General features: G+C 39.2%; 1 protein-coding gene across 2 annotated transcripts in view; it reads right to left on the reverse strand.

Annotated features, from left to right (window-relative positions):
- LOC123756831 (DNA oxidative demethylase ALKBH2) overlaps nt 1-17,475 on the reverse strand; it is a 166,473-nt gene that overhangs the window by 1,104 nt on the left and 147,894 nt on the right. For both annotated transcript variants that reach the window (XM_069331933.1, XM_045740202.2), the window contains 3 exons: nt 11,099-11,562; nt 9,603-9,745; nt 3,126-3,283 (listed from right to left, as the gene is read on the reverse strand). In XM_069331933.1, the coding sequence (XP_069188034.1) occupies nt 3,126-3,283; nt 9,603-9,745; nt 11,099-11,542 (745 nt within the window). In that variant the 5' untranslated portion in view covers nt 11,543-11,562. The remainder of the gene's footprint in view (nt 1-3,125; nt 3,284-9,602; nt 9,746-11,098; nt 11,563-17,475) is intronic.

Below are 17,475 nucleotides of genomic sequence, written 5' to 3' on the forward strand. Positions count from 1 at the left end.
TTTCATTGGCAATATATGGTTTTTCAAAGCCTAACCAATGCTTGAAACTCTGATTTATACCTACACTAATATAAAATACCAATCTATGCAAATGCTACTCAAGAGCAAACTCTAAATTGTAAACCCCTATCGTTAACAAGCGTTCTTTGACTAACACTATTATTTTCAGTTAAAGTCAAATCGGTTCAACACCTAGACGGTAATGACATAACAGACAAACACTAAGGGCATTTTCCAGTTGGCAAACCAATCAGTAAATTTGTGTTTCTATCATAAAAACAAAGATAATACACATAACACCCTCTTGTTTGGGACTCTATAAAATTGGCAATTTGAGTTCAAGATAGAGTCCCAAACAAGAGCCTGTTCTGGAAACTGCAACATTCTGGAGGACTGACAGTGAGTTTGAAAGTTTCTCTTCCATGACAGACAAGGGCAGTAATCACAGACGTATCTGACTGGCGCAGTAATACAGCGTTCAGTTCTTGCACCAATAATGTTCATCGTTTATGTAAACAATCTACCATAAGTAATACACGTTAAAAAGACATGTGTTTCTGGATGATCCAGTGGGATTAGAGAGCCACTGGCTCAGCGGACAGAACACTCGACGCATGATCCTGTGCTCCCAGGTCCAATCCTGGGAGCCGGTGAGAAATGATCGCAACACTTTCTTTCACCCTGATAGCCCTGTTACCTAGCAGTTTGTCACCTGTCACAAGCGCCTTCCTGGGGAATTTTAACACCAAAAATCATCTCAAGATAACCTCAAGTTGATGCAGAGATACTCCGGAAGAAACCCATCCTCTCAAATTAACGTCCCTTTTCCCTCGTATGCACACCATCCCCAAAAACTGACGTTTTCTATATGAAATCGGCTCACGAAAGTGATGTTTTCTCCCTTTTTTGGTTATGTTACGAGAGGACACTTTCATGATGTTTGGAAACTTAAGATAATTTCCTGCCCTCCTAACCTACCAATGGACCCTTAACTGACTGTTTGGCAACAAACAATCCATATTCTTTCCACATTTTCAAATTACGTCACTTTTCACCCATACATGCAAACGGCTCAATTCAGACCTCATTTGTAAAAGGACATCCTTGGGGAACATACAAGATGCACACAATTGTATTGTCCTTCAAATTTCTCTAGACTAAATAACTGCTTGGATCAAACATTAGTAAATGGATTTCATTGTCAATACTCTAAATGCCATATTATGAAATGTGGATTACGACACAATACACCACAAACTAATTATTTGGAGTGGAATTACAGAACTCTAATAGACCAAAGGGTGCTAGTGCCACACAAAGAACATTCTCAGACGAACATATGTGTTGCTTTTCAAATACACACTTGCTTTTAATTATATGGATGTGAAATAATACAGGAAAATGTTCATGACATTTATGTGACCACAAATCCAATATGCACCACTTGGATGGTGCCCAAATCTCAACAAGCGCATAGAGAAACTTTAAAAGGTCTAGTGCCATGCTACAAAATGCATACCACAACTGATAAACACTAACAAAGAAAGACTACAGACATTAAACATGTAAAACTCAAAGAACAAATGAGCTAATGTGATCACCACATACAACATTCGAACAGGATTCCACATAATTGACAAGGAGGAATTCCGGAAACAACCAACATCACGAACAACAGGACAGATTCAAGCTAAGCAAACAAATTTTTTTCCGGTACATTTCAAACTTTTCTTTGGCAGAGTGGTACGTGGTTGCAACAAGCTAAGTGAGACGGTACAGCAGGCAAAAACTGACAGTACTTTCAAAGCCTTATACGACAAACACTACAATAATGGGAGCCACAACTCAACCCCCAACACCAAAACTAGCCGAGTGTACACACACAGGTAGCTTGTTGTTCCATGCATGTAGATTTTATATGCATGACGATCAACAATTCAGCACTCTTCAGGTCCCTGTCCAATGATAACAACACTGTTCACAAACACATGCGACATCCTAAGAATGTGAACTGCACCTCTAAACTATAAAAGCCACATTAAATTACACAGCAATAATCTAGTGCCACAGTGGACAAGGCAAATTTTCATTACAACAATTCATGACAACTCCAATACCAAACTACTCTACTACTAGGCCCAGCAGCAGGTTTTTAACTTATCTAACACTTCCATCGAAAATAGTAGACGGGCTCGTCTCAAACCTCCACACAAAAGTAACATCACACGAGACCAAAAGGCATGGCACGATGTGCAGAATACCCCCATTGAAAAGCGAAAATGCAACAGGTATTCTGAGAGAACTCTATCAACATCAGTGGACAGAGGATGTTCAACACACTTCAACTACACATAAGGGGCATAACTCGCCGATCCCTCACAGTGTTCAAGACAACTTGACAAAGACCTACAAAGGATACCTCATCAACCAGGCTGTGACTCATACGTCACGCTGCGAGCAGCTGGGTTGACCAGTCCAGCAATGAGGAGGCCTGGTCGACAACCGAGCTGCGGGGTCCCTCAGCCCCAGCAGCACCTCCAGGTATTACCTCTCATAGTATAAAGGCATCAAATCTAATACTGTATACTCACCAACATACAACACGACGAACAGTTTTATCTTCTGTAGTATTATGCATCCTATCAAAGCATGATACCAATACATTATAGCAAACATATTTTGTGGTCTCTTCTAAATGCAAGAGTTAGGCAACTGTTGGGGGTTGCATCCTGGGGAAGGTCCCCAAGATGCAACCAAAGCCTCTAAGAGGTGGCTTAGGGGGTGCTTCAAAAGCACAAGTGTAGGCTTCATCTCCCTAACTGTATGATTCATCCTAGTATAGTGATTCACAATCGGTAGGTCAAAATTCCCTGCGCAACTTCTAAGTACTGTACTGGTATAACCGAATCTTCGAGAATTAGCAACTCATGAGTACTGTATCATGATTACACAGTTTTTGTCATTTGTAAAACTGTGGCATGGGGGTCCCAGGTTTATGGAATGCTAGAAACAAAAATCATCCCCCCACCCCCAAAAGTTCTAAAACATTGGGAACCACTGTCCTAGTATCAATGTAAAGGTATACTATACGAATGGCTTACAACCTCAAACATTATTTACTTTACCTTTCTCAATGTTCAATTTCTTGGGAGGTCTGGCATCCTGATGACGAAAATAAAAGTCTCTTGCCTGCCCAAGACTCACAGAAGCAATAGGGATCCGAGGATCAAGATCCTTTTCGTCATCTTTGTGTTCACCCATCTTGTCACTGCCATCCTTGTACCTTACATAGAACACAATATCAGAGCTACAAATGTGTATACTTTGGACAATTAGCAATGTACTCAACACAGTACCATTTTCTTACAATTTAGTCTTCCTTTATGGTATCTGTACCAAGAAAATAATTCTGAAGGAAATTACCCACAATAATGTTTCAAGCAGAGGAAGGAGAATTATTCAACGAATATTTCAGTAACGTGCAAAGCAATTATGAAGAACATTACGTGTGTGTGTAATTCAAGCCAAAACTGTCAAGGATCTGCCAAATGAACACTGTCATCCACTGAAACCCATATTCAAAAGGCCTCAGAACAAAGGGAATGTCCCTCTAGATTATAATGATCAAATTATCACCCCCATCTTCAAACATTTGGCAGAAAGAGTTCAGCACAAAACCAATGATTATTTAGCCTAACTTGCCTTGTTGTTGTTGTTGTTATATTTATATTTATATTTATATATATATATATATATATATATATACACACACACACGAAACTTCTTACATTCTTGTAAAGACACTAGCAAGCATACATTTTTCGGAAGGTCCTAAATCCTAATTTTCCCTGCAATACGACCTCCCAAATTGTTGCACAACCACGTACCCATTCACTGCTGGGTGAGCAGGTTAAGGTTTGCCACCTACTCGATCCTCTCCGGCCAGGATACGGACCAAAGCCAAATGGCTCACAAAGCCCTGCCAAATGCTTTTACCACAGGGACTGTTAAACCTCACTTACCTACAAGCCTATGGAGACAATCAAAGTGTGAGATTCATTCAGCATCTCTCAATGCACAATCTACTAAAATCAGCACAACTAAAATAACAAATTATTAGTTTTACTACAATTAAATCCTGTTTTACTAATGTGCTTACATGTTGGAGACATTAACCTGCTATTCAGATACTTTCGCTTTGATGTCCAAAGAGCTTGGAAAGGATGTGGGAGGAAGAAGGATACAAAGATTTCCCAGTAGATGTTGTATACATTGACTTCTCTAAAGCCTTTAATGAGGTACCACATGAATGACTGCCGAGGAAACAACAAACACATGTAATAAACTGTAAAGTACTGTACTAACATTTGAGAGGAGGGGGGCCTCATGGGTGAGTGGACAGCACTCTCGGTTCATAGTCCTAAAGGTCTGGGTTCCATCCCTGGCAGAGGTGGAAACAAATGGCCACAGTTTCTTTCACCCTGATGCTTCGGTTCACCTAGCAGTAAATAGGAACCTGGGAGTTAGACACCTGCTTGGGATGGGTGTGTGTAAAAATTTGGATTAAGGACTTGCCAGATATGCTATGCATGCTAGTGGTTGTACAATAAAGTAAGAACTCTTGTATATACTGTATAAATAAAACAAACAACAAGGGAAGAAAAAGCGTCAAAACAAAGGAAGCAAAAGGTCATCCTAAATGATTCTCACCAGAAAATGGGACGTACACGGTACTCTACTCCACTGTTGGGCCCAATAATTATCGTAATATACAGCAATGAGGCTATACATTAGGTGAAAATACTCTATTAAAAACCAAACGTTCAATGTAATGAAACGCCATTTTTGCCCCGAGCCCCAGAGCCTCCCTCAAGCTATTCAAACTGAAGTTTGGCCTCATCATCATTGGGCTATATTAATTTCGGGTCATCAGTCACAAGAGTCCTTATGCCTACTGCGAACCATGAGCCTGAACTTGGTCTTCTCAGAGAGGTGCAGAGACCAATGCCCTAGGAGCACTTGACATCTAAAGAATGTCAACCCAAGACATATTACCCAAGACAGTAGCATACTAGCTCACATCATAGGCAAGAAAGCAGACCGCAGGCTGGCTAGACTTAAATACACCGCGGACAACCCAAGACACACAAGCCCTGTAACAGGGGAACCACGGAAACTGCATCCACCAAGAGTGAGTCCACCGTCACCGAACCAGAAGCTTGCAGATAGCCATGTAATTACGCCACCTGACAACACACGATGCAACTCCGGCCTAACCAACCCTCCACAACCAACAAACCCCTCCAGAAACCAACCCTCACATATATTGCTAGAAAACAAGGAGAAGCCTCAAAAACAAACCAAACTACCACCAGAACCAAACAAACAGAAATCCCCGGCACCATACAAGAGCATGAACCTCCCCAACCCGACCCACACACACTAAAGGCAATAAAACAAGGCATTCCCAAAGTAATCACAAACCGAAAGAGAAGAAAGAAACGAAAGAACCCGCTCCAAGGGCTACATGACTCGGGTGTCGCATGACCAGATCCGAGGTGAAAAAACGCACAACACAACTTGTTGAACAGAGTACAAGGGACACCCACCCCGAATGCAAGCTGCAGCAGCTCCACCAATCCCACACAAGAAGCGACAGTATTCGACATAAGATGCTAGTCCGGAAAAAACCCAAGAGAGATAAATGACAAGACAACCCTTCAAAGGGAAAGAATATGGTGGAAACACTGCCAAGAAACTTCAGACTGTCGTTGAGAAGATGACCATGGGTGGGGCATTATCAAAGCCACCTGATCACCATACAAATGACGATACACCTGCGTCAGAAAAACCAGACGCAAAGAGCGGAAGAGTAAGTCGAACCAGCGACATACTTACTTCACTGGCCTGACCTGCTGAAAGAGGCGAAGCCACAGAAAAACTCCCGGGGTCGGACACTGAGCAATCAGCGCCTGAAACCAAGACTGGGCTAGCCAACATGGGGCCAATACAGTTACCCAGGTTACTTGGCGGTTCACCAAGATCCCAGCAAGCTGAGAAAGAGCCAAAACCATGGCTAGCAGACCACCAGGGAGCCCACACAACCAGTCATCGAGGCAGGCTGCAAAACAAGAAGATACCGGAATCTCGTAACACACCCGATCAGTGCAAGAGGAACCGAACTCAAACAAAACTGGAGCCAACAGAGGTGTAAATCGGGTCTCGCAGGAGGTAAGCACTAAGGGCATCCCAAACCTTTCCATGGGAATGCCAAGAGGAAGAAACCTCCAAAAAGAAATCCAAGGAACCTAAGGGGCACCCAGAAACGAACCTTGCATGCACAATGTGTATTAAAAAGGTCTCATTTTGGATAAAAATGAGCCCCTCTAAAACAGCCGTAATACGAACAGGATACCAAGCGCCGTAGGCTAGGGAGTCGAACGAGCAGACTGGGCAACGTCACTAGGCACAACATCGGTATCCCAATAATAAAGAAAACATGCCAATGACCACAGTCTTCAAACACAAGACAAAGGTAAAACAATACAAAAGTACCACAGTCTCATAAACAAGCCAAGACTGCCCCGGGAACACAAGACCAGCAGACATGACCACCACCCACAATTCCTTAGGGGAACCAACAGGGTAGAAAAGATGGATGAATCAATACAATTGGTAATGGGCCACAGGTCGAAGCCGAGTCCCAAAGGAGCCACACACATCAGAAAGAACTTGTCCAGTGGCAGAGTAGTAAGGAAAGGGAATGCAAGAGGCAATGATGATGTGGAGGATGCAAATGCAGGAGCTCAAGAAGGTCAGAAATGTGTACACCAGTAAAATGACGGCCGAGAGACAGGCCCAAAGAGCCCAAGTGCAACCCCAGCAAACACAACTACAAAAGTACAACAAAGCGAGTACAAACTTATCAAAACTACAGACAACACCGGCAGTGATGAGGGAAGCACATACCAAGTCACATACCACCCCACCCATTTCATACCAAACATAACCCACACCTGAGATATGTCACACAGAAATGAACGACTGAGGTACCGATAGGAACAAAAACACAATAATGAAATGAAAAATGCCCCAAAAGCGGGAAACGAATGATAAACTTCTCACCACCCAGCAGTCATATGCAAGGGTCGGGATGACAACAAACTCCAGCTGTGGGCTGATGCACCACAACCAGTGCACTGCCCTGGTGGCCAGTTGTGGCAGCACAAAACATAACATTCAAAGTCACTAGCAAAACAATCCATATAACAAAACACTTGCCCAAAAATAACAACAAAACCACTGATCAGAGAGGAGGTAAGAGCAGGGGTACCAAAAGCACCGTAAAATAACGTGCAATAAATGTAACATGAATCAGACATTACAGTGCTTTTGGTACCCCCTCCTTTTACCTCCTCTCTGATCAGTGGTTTCCTTGTTATTTTTGCCCAAGTGTTTTGTTATATTAAGTCGTTTGTTCTATTTTCTATTTTTCCTTTGCAATTCAAGACATCCAAGCAACAGATGGATGCATCAGACGCAAAGGTGCATAAATCACACCGCCAAATACATGAATACAAATTCAAAAACGACAAGAACCCCCCTCACCTGCAGCAACCACACCTGCCCAGAGGACACACGGGCCCAAACAGTGTTAAAAGGAGCCAAAGCGCTCAAAGTGCAGTCCCCCCTCCCCAAAGCCCTGGGAACCTCTGATAAAGGCCCCGGGATATAGCCCTCATCCATGCCCACCACCCCCAAGAAAAGGTGGAGATCAGGAAAAAACTTCCAAGAAAAAAGTTGACTGGGTTGACTCAAATGCCCCAGTGGGAAAATCAGGTCAACCACCTCCGTGCCCAAATTGGAAGGGGCAGCCCCCAAAGCTATCCGAGCCTCATCCCAAACTAAAACCCCTCCTGACCCCCAAACCCTCAGACATTTGGGAGCTGGAAACAGGGAGGGAGAAGTTGGGTGAACTACGTCCACCTGGGAAGGAAGCGAGGCACAGAAGGAACCAAGGTCGAAGTGTCCAACCTGGTCATTTGTACAACTCCTGGTCCCGAAACCCAAGCGGAGCAGCTTCGGGGCCTCCAACCTGGCCAGTTGCAATAAAGAGAATCGTGTATGCAACACACCTGCTGCCTGATCTCTGAAATCCTCAGACATCGAATGGATAAATTGAAGCATAAGTGGGAAACATGTCCCGCAGCACTCTGGGGTCATAGGTGTCACCTACACCTAAGGGAGCCGGTCGGCCGAGCGGACAGCACGCTGGACTTGTGATCCTGTGGTCCTGGCTTCGATCCCAGGCGCCGGCGAGAAACAATGGCCAGAGTTTCTTTCACCCTATGCCCCTGTTACCTAGCAGTAAAATTGGTACCTAGGTGTTAGTCAGCTGTCACGGGCTGCTTCCTGGGGGTGGAGGCCTGGTCGAGGACCGGGCCGCGGGGACACTAAACAGCCCCGAAATCATCTCAAGATAACCTCAAGATATACCCCAACGGCACAAAGGGTGAATAAGCCATACGAGAAACTTAGGCATTGGGGCTAGCCAATCCTGTAGAACCCTGTCAGGCAGTAAGCTCACCACCAGGAGCAGCTATGATACCTTGGGGGCAACAGAGGAGGACCACGAACACAACCTAGGCTTGCCTAATAAGAAGCTAGGCAGACCACGTCTCCAGTAACAAAAAGCAAAAATACTAGAAGAAAACAAAACCCCATGAAGAGACACAAACTGGCAGCCAGAGAGATTCGTCGACCGCTACGTGTACGTCGACCATTTTCTTTCGCCTATCTTTCTGGGTGCACTTCCCGATCGATGGCAATTATGACATACAGGTACTGTACTTTAAATGTATAGTGCTCATAGGCCATAATCCTAAACAGCCAGAAGCATCCCTGGTCCAAGCCATCAAAATGTTCCCCAACTGGACAAACCATCCAAAAAGGAATGCAGATGTCCTCCCACCCCAAGTGGGATGATGACAAGCATGAGAGCAGCCCCCACCTGGATCTCCCAACACTAAATGGAGGCCAATGCAGCCCAAAGGCAGCAGACATCATGAGAGGCAGCTGCACACTCCAGCAACTGATGCATCAGAACTGCTACCCTAACTAGAAGTCTGAGAAACCCACGACTAACCATGATTCCCACAAAAAATATGAGATGGGATAATGTTAGCAAAATTATTTGTTGTAGTAGCTAGAAAAACCCACTAGTGGACTTCATCACCATCTGCACTGCCTCCTCATTACTATAATTTATTAGTGAAAAATTAAGCAGATTGAGCTTTTAGTTTTTTCTTTTTAAGCGTGATTACTATGATTAAAGTCGGAGGAGGGAAAAATCTTAAGAATACAGTACTGTATATACTTTTTTCCTTTTTGACAATATCACAAAAATCATAACATGTGGATTAAAGTTCAGATTAAATAGTCTAAACAAACATTACTTATTTTCAGTTACAATACATTCCAATAATGTTTCATAATACTGATGGATGGCTACATTCCAATATTATAATATTGACTGACATCAACAAAACATCTTAAACTTGTATCACTTTCCTTCTCTCCGTTATAAATTAGTTATAACTTACCTGTTCACTAACACAAAGTTGTATTCGTAACCTGTGACCTTCCCAATCAAGTCACGTAAGGCTTCCAGTGGTCGCGGCCAGGGCCGAGCAGGTCTTACAACACCGCTGTATTTGTAGGTCGTGCCAGGGTCACCATACGTTGCCTTGGACATAAAAGACGAGTCAACATAGTTGCCACATCACAAAATTAAGACACCGAATGAAAAACTTCCTTAGACATATTATTCATGAATTATATTTAGATTTTAGCATTCAGATGTACCATGCTGTATAATGCTTAAAAATACATAATTTTTTTTACATGAATTCTCCTTTTTACAAGTACAGTACACTGAACCCAAGCTATGCACAAATTCAGATTGACTGACTTCGATATACTTAATAGAAAAATACAAAACAGAACAATGGTCGGTTTGTTTGTACTCGAGTTAAGGTGCGATAGTTACACAAAAAACACGCTATTTGGGTGTGCAATGCAAAGCTCTGACTTCGTGACGCCCACCTATTCCTTAATGTTTTACTACCTCCTTTCTTATAAATTGAATCTTGCATCATAATATTACATTCTGTGCCTAATTATATACTGAATTTGCACCTGTCAAATGGCAGGAATATTATGCTAGGCATTTTAATTGAGAAACACTTGACAGGTCACATTTTTTGGGGTTGCTGACAAACAGCTGAGGTTAACCTGTTCCAAACTAGTTTTAATTTCAAGTGCATTTGCATGAGACAGACAGATATACATACACATGTACTGCAAAATTCGACTCAAGCTTGCTGGACAACAGCAGACACTTTGTGCAGGAAAAGGGTTAATCATGAACTGGGTACACAATTCAGGTTTTTTTTATGGGAATGAACTCCTGATACCTCGCAAAGTTACATTTCTTCCACCATCTAAAAAATATATCTGCTGGATATTCCAACATAGTCCCACAAACAAATGCAGCACAAGGTACTGTATGTGTACACTCCCCAGTGATATAATCGATACACAGTAGAGGCTTTATCAATTTGTTAATGCTATATGGGATGGACATGCCACACCACCCGACAATGAGCCCACACAGTGAAGAAACCCAACTCCCAGGCCTCGGCTCATTAATTAAGTTTGCTTTCTACATGTGACACTGATATTCATTTCTTCATGGGGGGGGGGGGATTATGCCATTAGACAAGAGTAATACAGAAAGTGCATATAACACAAGAGTACTGAATTGATTTAGACTGCTACCACCATATGCCTAGCTGTTGAAAGCATACTTCACATTTTGCTAATTATACACTATTTATACACACAAAAATCACAATACATATATGAACAAATGATTTGTTCATTATGCATTATCTGAATTTTTACAAATACAGGCTCCACTGTGCTGAGCATGAGAATAAACATACTATCAGTTTACACTATACCAAAAATATATATACAGTACTACAGTATATATATATATATATATATATTATAGATTATATAACAAATACTCTACCTGTTTCCTGGGTACATCATGCCATTTGCCAAAGATACGAACTTTAGCAAGATCTCCAGTGAAATAGTCCAATTCCTCTTCAAACACCTGCAGTAGGGAACTGGCAACATCAGATTGTAAAAGTAATGTATATTCTATGTCAAGATTGTTTTTCACAATTTTTCTCCACTGTAAACTTTGTCGTCCAACACTGGGAAATGACAAGTTCACATTCTTGTACATGCAAGTTGAATTTGGTTCAATTTCATCGCCTTCCTTCACAAACTCACACGATACAGTGTAAGCCTTATCATCCAGTGTTCTTTTATTCTTGTCATTAGGTTGTTGTACTAAACATTCCTCTAATCCTCTTTTTAACTCTGGGATATTTTCTGTCGATGGCTTTCTTCCGAGAATTTCACCACTGGAAGCCAGTTGTTTGGTTTTAATCACATAACGGTTCATACTTGGCTAACTCAGCCTTACTGAAAAAAACAAAAAAAATTCAAATAATTAACATTGTATTATTTACCATACTTTACATCATCATTATGTAGATTCAAACAACAATCTAAACCACTGAAAATAAAGAATAATGTACTGTACTGTACCTCATTTACAATATGTACAGTATGGTATAATTAAAGATTTTACAAATATTGAAAGTGGAAAATAAACTATTTTTAAATAATTATTTTTGGTTACAAGCCACCTACTACTGTACCTTATCCACACTATGCACAATGGCGACAATTTAAATTACTGTACTAACTGGGATTGGCCATTCTCCATCACAAAGGTTATTATTATATCAAGGCTTTTATAATCAAAAATTATTCATTTTTTTTTTACTGAGAAGGGTAGGTTTTAGAAATATATGACATTTTTGTGTATATTTACACACAAATATACAAACAAGCATCAGGACCAACCCTCGGTACAGACTCCTCTAATGTACAGTGTATGGCAAGAACAAATGTATTGTATTAATACTTTATGCAGCAAAGGATTCTGTATAAGATTTTACTATTCTTGTCTTTTAAGGTCACATCACCTAACATAATATTGAAATTCATGGAAATATAGGCTTTGATTTGTGTCAATTCTATTTCAGGGTCAATTTCCAGCACCACATACCAGCTATGCAAAAGGTAACAGCTTGGAACAAATCCAGCTCTCATAGGAGAACAAATCCAGCTCTCATAGAAGACAGCACAGTAGCTTATACTGAATACATTACCTGCCACAACAGAATTCTTTACACATGTCAATTTTAAGTAGCTATGTGGAGCCCAAACAAAAACATGAACAAGGCTACACCACTGTCTGGGTCAAACATATGAACTAATCTGTATAATCATGGTTAAGCAATTTCAATACTGTACAATGATTATGGAAGAGGTTATTTGGAAATGGAGATAAAATAGTTCCAGTTAAAGATAGTACTGGACAAGCATTTGCCACATGTATTACTATTTCCTGCCTGTCCAAATAAAGAACCTAACAAACAAACAAAAAAAACATTAATATTTATTAATTAGTATCAATAATTCACACATTAATATAAAGTTTCAATTGATGTAAATTCTTGGGTGAGGCTTCATGGACCTGGGCTTTACAAAACACTGCACTAACAACCTACCATTTTTCTTTATATATATATACAGTACAAGAACTCTTACATTCTTGTTAAGCCTGACAAACACTGAAGTAGTCAATGTATTTGAACAAATTATTTACATATTATTATTGGAGACCATTTAAGTTATAAATGTAGCACATTAATGCAAGTCAACAAGTTTTAAATGTTATTTATTTATTTTTATATATATATATATATATATATATATATATATATATATATATATATATATATATATATATATATATATATATATATATATATATATATATATATATATATATATATATTTATATTTATTTATATATTTTAAATGTACGTAAGGTCATTAATTATGGTGAAATAGCTTTACACTGGAATTACCATATAACAAGAAGAAACATTTCAAATTTAAGGGTTCTGATTTTACCCGAGGACCACTAACATTAGTGGCCTCAACGAGGACAGGAAGCCGGCAGCTTGTCAAATTCTCCCCCCCCATTTACCTTGATCTTTTCCAATTACATTTTAATATTTAACAGCATTTTGCCATTTACAATTATCTGTTAGATTAAAGACCTGCCCGAAATGCTGCTCGTACTAGTGGCTTTACAAGATTGTAAATTACCATGCTATGTATTCTCACAAACCTAATGTACCTTCTTGTATATAAATAAATAAAATATATAAATAAATTTACGGATTCGGTGGGTAGGCAGTTCCATCGGTTTATAACCCTATGGGTGAAAAAGCATCTGTTCTCAGTCCTACATTGTGGCTTTTGAGGGTCAAAGGGCGAACAACACTCCAAACCAGACACGACAGGCGTGATCTCATCAAAATACTGTATTTAAAAACTGAACAATTTGGAGAATATTGATCTAGACCATATATTTAAAACGTTGCATGCAGCTTGAACAATGAGCAATAGTTTACATTACATTAGTTTAATACAGGGCAGCATCATGGGATCTCTCCTATTTCTTATATATATATCAATGATCTTCCTAATGTTTCTAATATTCTTAAACCTATATTGTTTGCTGATGATCCTACCCTCATCTATTCAGACCCCAACCCACATACACTAAATAATGTTGTGAATAATGATTTAAAAAACTCCACTTATGGATGTCAACTAACAAACTAACACTAAACATAGAAAAGACCTACTACATCTTATTTGGAAGCAAATCTTAAAATACAATTCAGCTACAGATAGACAATATTAACATCAGTAATAAAAATGATGGAACGTTTCTTGGCCTATTCCTAAACAAGAGACAACTTCAGCACCCATATTCAACACATAACTTAAGTCTCTAAAAAAGTTGGTATACTCTCCAAAATCAGATATTAGGTTCCTAACTCTGCTCTCCTCTCACTATATTATGCACTAATATATTCCTATCTTAATTATGGTATCTGTGCATGGAGCTCAACCACTGCAAACCACCTCAACCCCATCATCACCCAACAAAAATCTGCTGTCAGAATAATAACAAAATCTGCTTTCAGACAACACTCAGCCCCCTTGTTTAAATCCCTTAACATGCTAAACATTAACTCACTCCACACATTCTCATGTCAACTACATTTACAAAACCCTGTTCGTAAATGCAAATCATGCTCTGAAACTCTCCCTGGAGAGATGTAATAGGACCCATTATCACCATACCAGAAATAAATATCTCTTTCATATCCCCAGAGTCAAACGTAATCTACGTAAACACTACGCAAATAAAGGGACCTAGTCTACGGAACTCACTCCCTAATGAATTGAAAAGCTGTCAAACTTTGGCCTCATTCAAAAACAAAACCAAAAAGTACCTAATTTCATCTTCATACTTTCCTTCTTTGTGCTTTAAATTTGTTCTATATCTAGTGTTACCAAATCTCCCAATCTTTAAGTACTTAATCCAAACAACTTTACCATTGTGATCATTGCTGTCTTCTTATATGTGCTAGCAATATGCTGTATTGTGCCTATTATTTTCTTAAATTAACATTCAAGCTGTCAATGCAATCAATCTGAGCTACCTATGTGCTTTAATATACCTACAAATCTCTCTCATCTCATTTTTTTCTTGCAATGTACCTGTTATTTTTATAAATTTTGCTAGTATTTACCTATTTAAAATATTCTGTTAGATTAAAGACCTGCCCCAAACGCTGTACATACCACGGCTTTACAAAAATGTAATCACTATGCTATGTATCCTCACAATCCCAATGTACCTTCTTGTATATACTGTATATAAATATTTAAAAATAAATAAAATTTCAACCTCAACAAACCCAAATATAGAACAGAAAGCAGGAGATGCTTCTTCACTCTTAGGGTTATAAACCCATGAAACCGACTACCCACTGAGACCATAAATACCAAAACACTGCTGAAATTAAAAATCCAGCTCGATAAAAATCATCATAAGTGGGGAACCTTTCACAACCTGCTGGCTTCTTGCCCTCATCAAGCCCACTAAAGAGATTATGGTCATCATGTAAATTCAAATAAAATCACAATGTCCTGTGTGTGTTTAAAGCAGCCAGTGTGGATTACAAAATTACAAACTCCAGCCCAGTTTGGAGAAGGTTATTTCATATACAGGCATTTCAATGCACTAGTCATTTTAACCATACCGATATTAACAGCTACTGTACATGAGTTATGTCTCCCTTGTTTCTGTAACCGATTATACATCCCCACAATATAAGACTGTTTGGGAGATCAGGCAGCCAGTGTATACATTCGAACCCCAGTTGGAAACAGACCCAACTATAGGATGGGTTAACCCAAGTATCGCGCTTCCAAAAGGGTCGCCCAAGTTGGAAAAGACGAACGCTGAAAGAATATTGTTGAAAACATCTTGATAACTGATTAAACCAAAATTATTTATTAGTCAGAAGAAAGACAGAAACGCGATCTATATGTAAAACCTCTACCAGACAAATATTTTAAGTAAAACCGAAGATACTTGTAGTTGTATAAAAGTGGCAGTTTTCATCGCTCGTCAAACTCGAAAACCTCAGCATTCATCTCAGAACCATGCCTATTTCACGCAGATTCCTTAATAAACGTAAGAGTTTTATATGTCACAAGAAAGACAGATATATAAGCTTCGTTCTAAATACCTTACCATGGGCATATTTAAATTTAAAGCGAAGATACGTGCACTTTTATAATAGCCGAGCTCCGACTCCGGACAGATCGATCGACGGAGCAACTCTCTCAGAACAATGCTTATTTCACGTAAATTTGTAAATAATCGTAAATTTTTTATATGCCTCAAGAAAGATAGGATTATAAGGCTCATTTTAAACACTTTATCATAGACATAATTAAAGTTCTAATGAAGATTCATGTATTTTAATAATCACCGAGCTCCGACCCCCGCATAGACTGAGCGACAGAGCAACTCTCTCAGAAGAATGTTTATTTTACGTAAATTCGTTAATAAACACAAATGTTTTACACATCTTAAGAAAGATAGAAATATAAGCTTTATTTTAAATACATTACATTAGACATATTTAAAGCTCAAGTGAAGATATATATGTTTTTATAGTGGCGTTCAGTAGCTTTTCGGTCATGGAGTGCAGACGCCTACGCACTTTTTTTTTTTTTTTTTTTTTTTTTTTGAGATATATACAAGAGTTGTTACATTCTTGTACAGCCACTAGTACGCGTAGCGTTTCGGGCAAGTCCTTAATCCTATGGTCCCTGGAATACTTGCCAATATGTTGTGTAATTAACAAAGATACGCTAATAAAGCCTAAAATATTACATGCCTCCAGAAAGACAGAGCTATAATCGTTATTGTGAGTGCATCAAAGGAAATATATCATGTTGGAGACCAATGATATAGCAATTTTAATTTAAGTTTCGAGTCCCGCCCGGTCGAGAGAGATGGGGCAACTCTCGCCCCATCTATTGGAGATTCTGTCCACTAAAGACCCAAAGCTACTCAAACCTTCCTAGCATTACGTAAGCAATGAAGTAATATGGTATATTTACTCACTATAATGTGGATGCTGGATGCAGAAAATGAGAAAACATAATTTTACTCTGAAAAAATATCATTTCATAACAAAATAAGATGTAAATATGTAATATCAAAGGAAGTCGATGGTCCAAGCAACAATATCGTGGAGCGACTTATCCAAGATATATTGCTCTCTGGAAAGTGTTTGCTGGCATATCAACCTTCTGTACACAGTGATCCAGTCGTCGAACTTCTCTGCTCAAATTATCGCAAATTTAATTTATGATGTTAACAAGTAGAATGCGTATTTTTAATCAAATCTAACATAACTAGCCAGAAAACGTTAAAGATTATTTAAAAATACATGGTTGGAAGTTAAATCAACTCCATAGAACAATATTTTTGTTATAGATACTAATCGTTATTTGTTGGTATGCGTTCGCTACTTAAACTATCATGTACTGTATTTATGTAAAATCTCCCTGTTTCTTCGGACATGGAACACGGAACCTTACACGCTCTCTGATTTACTGTTTAATAGAGATTCACAAATAAGCTTATGATTGTATACATTATCAAAAAGGCAGTGACAAAGTCAATTTTGCATTTTAATCACAGAGATTAGATCTTGGTGAGATAGGAAAGATATTCATATTTTAAAGAAGGATTTTTGAACCATCGCTCTCCCTATCGATAGAAACTAACTTTTTTTTTTTGTTATTATTAACAAGCTTAGGTATACACAGTAATGTGCTGCTACCCTATTCTACATGAAAGATTACACAGTGTAT

This window comes from Procambarus clarkii, chromosome 26 (assembly GCF_040958095.1).
Source record: "Procambarus clarkii isolate CNS0578487 chromosome 26, FALCON_Pclarkii_2.0, whole genome shotgun sequence".
Lineage (NCBI taxonomy): Eukaryota > Metazoa > Arthropoda > Malacostraca > Decapoda > Cambaridae > Procambarus > Procambarus clarkii.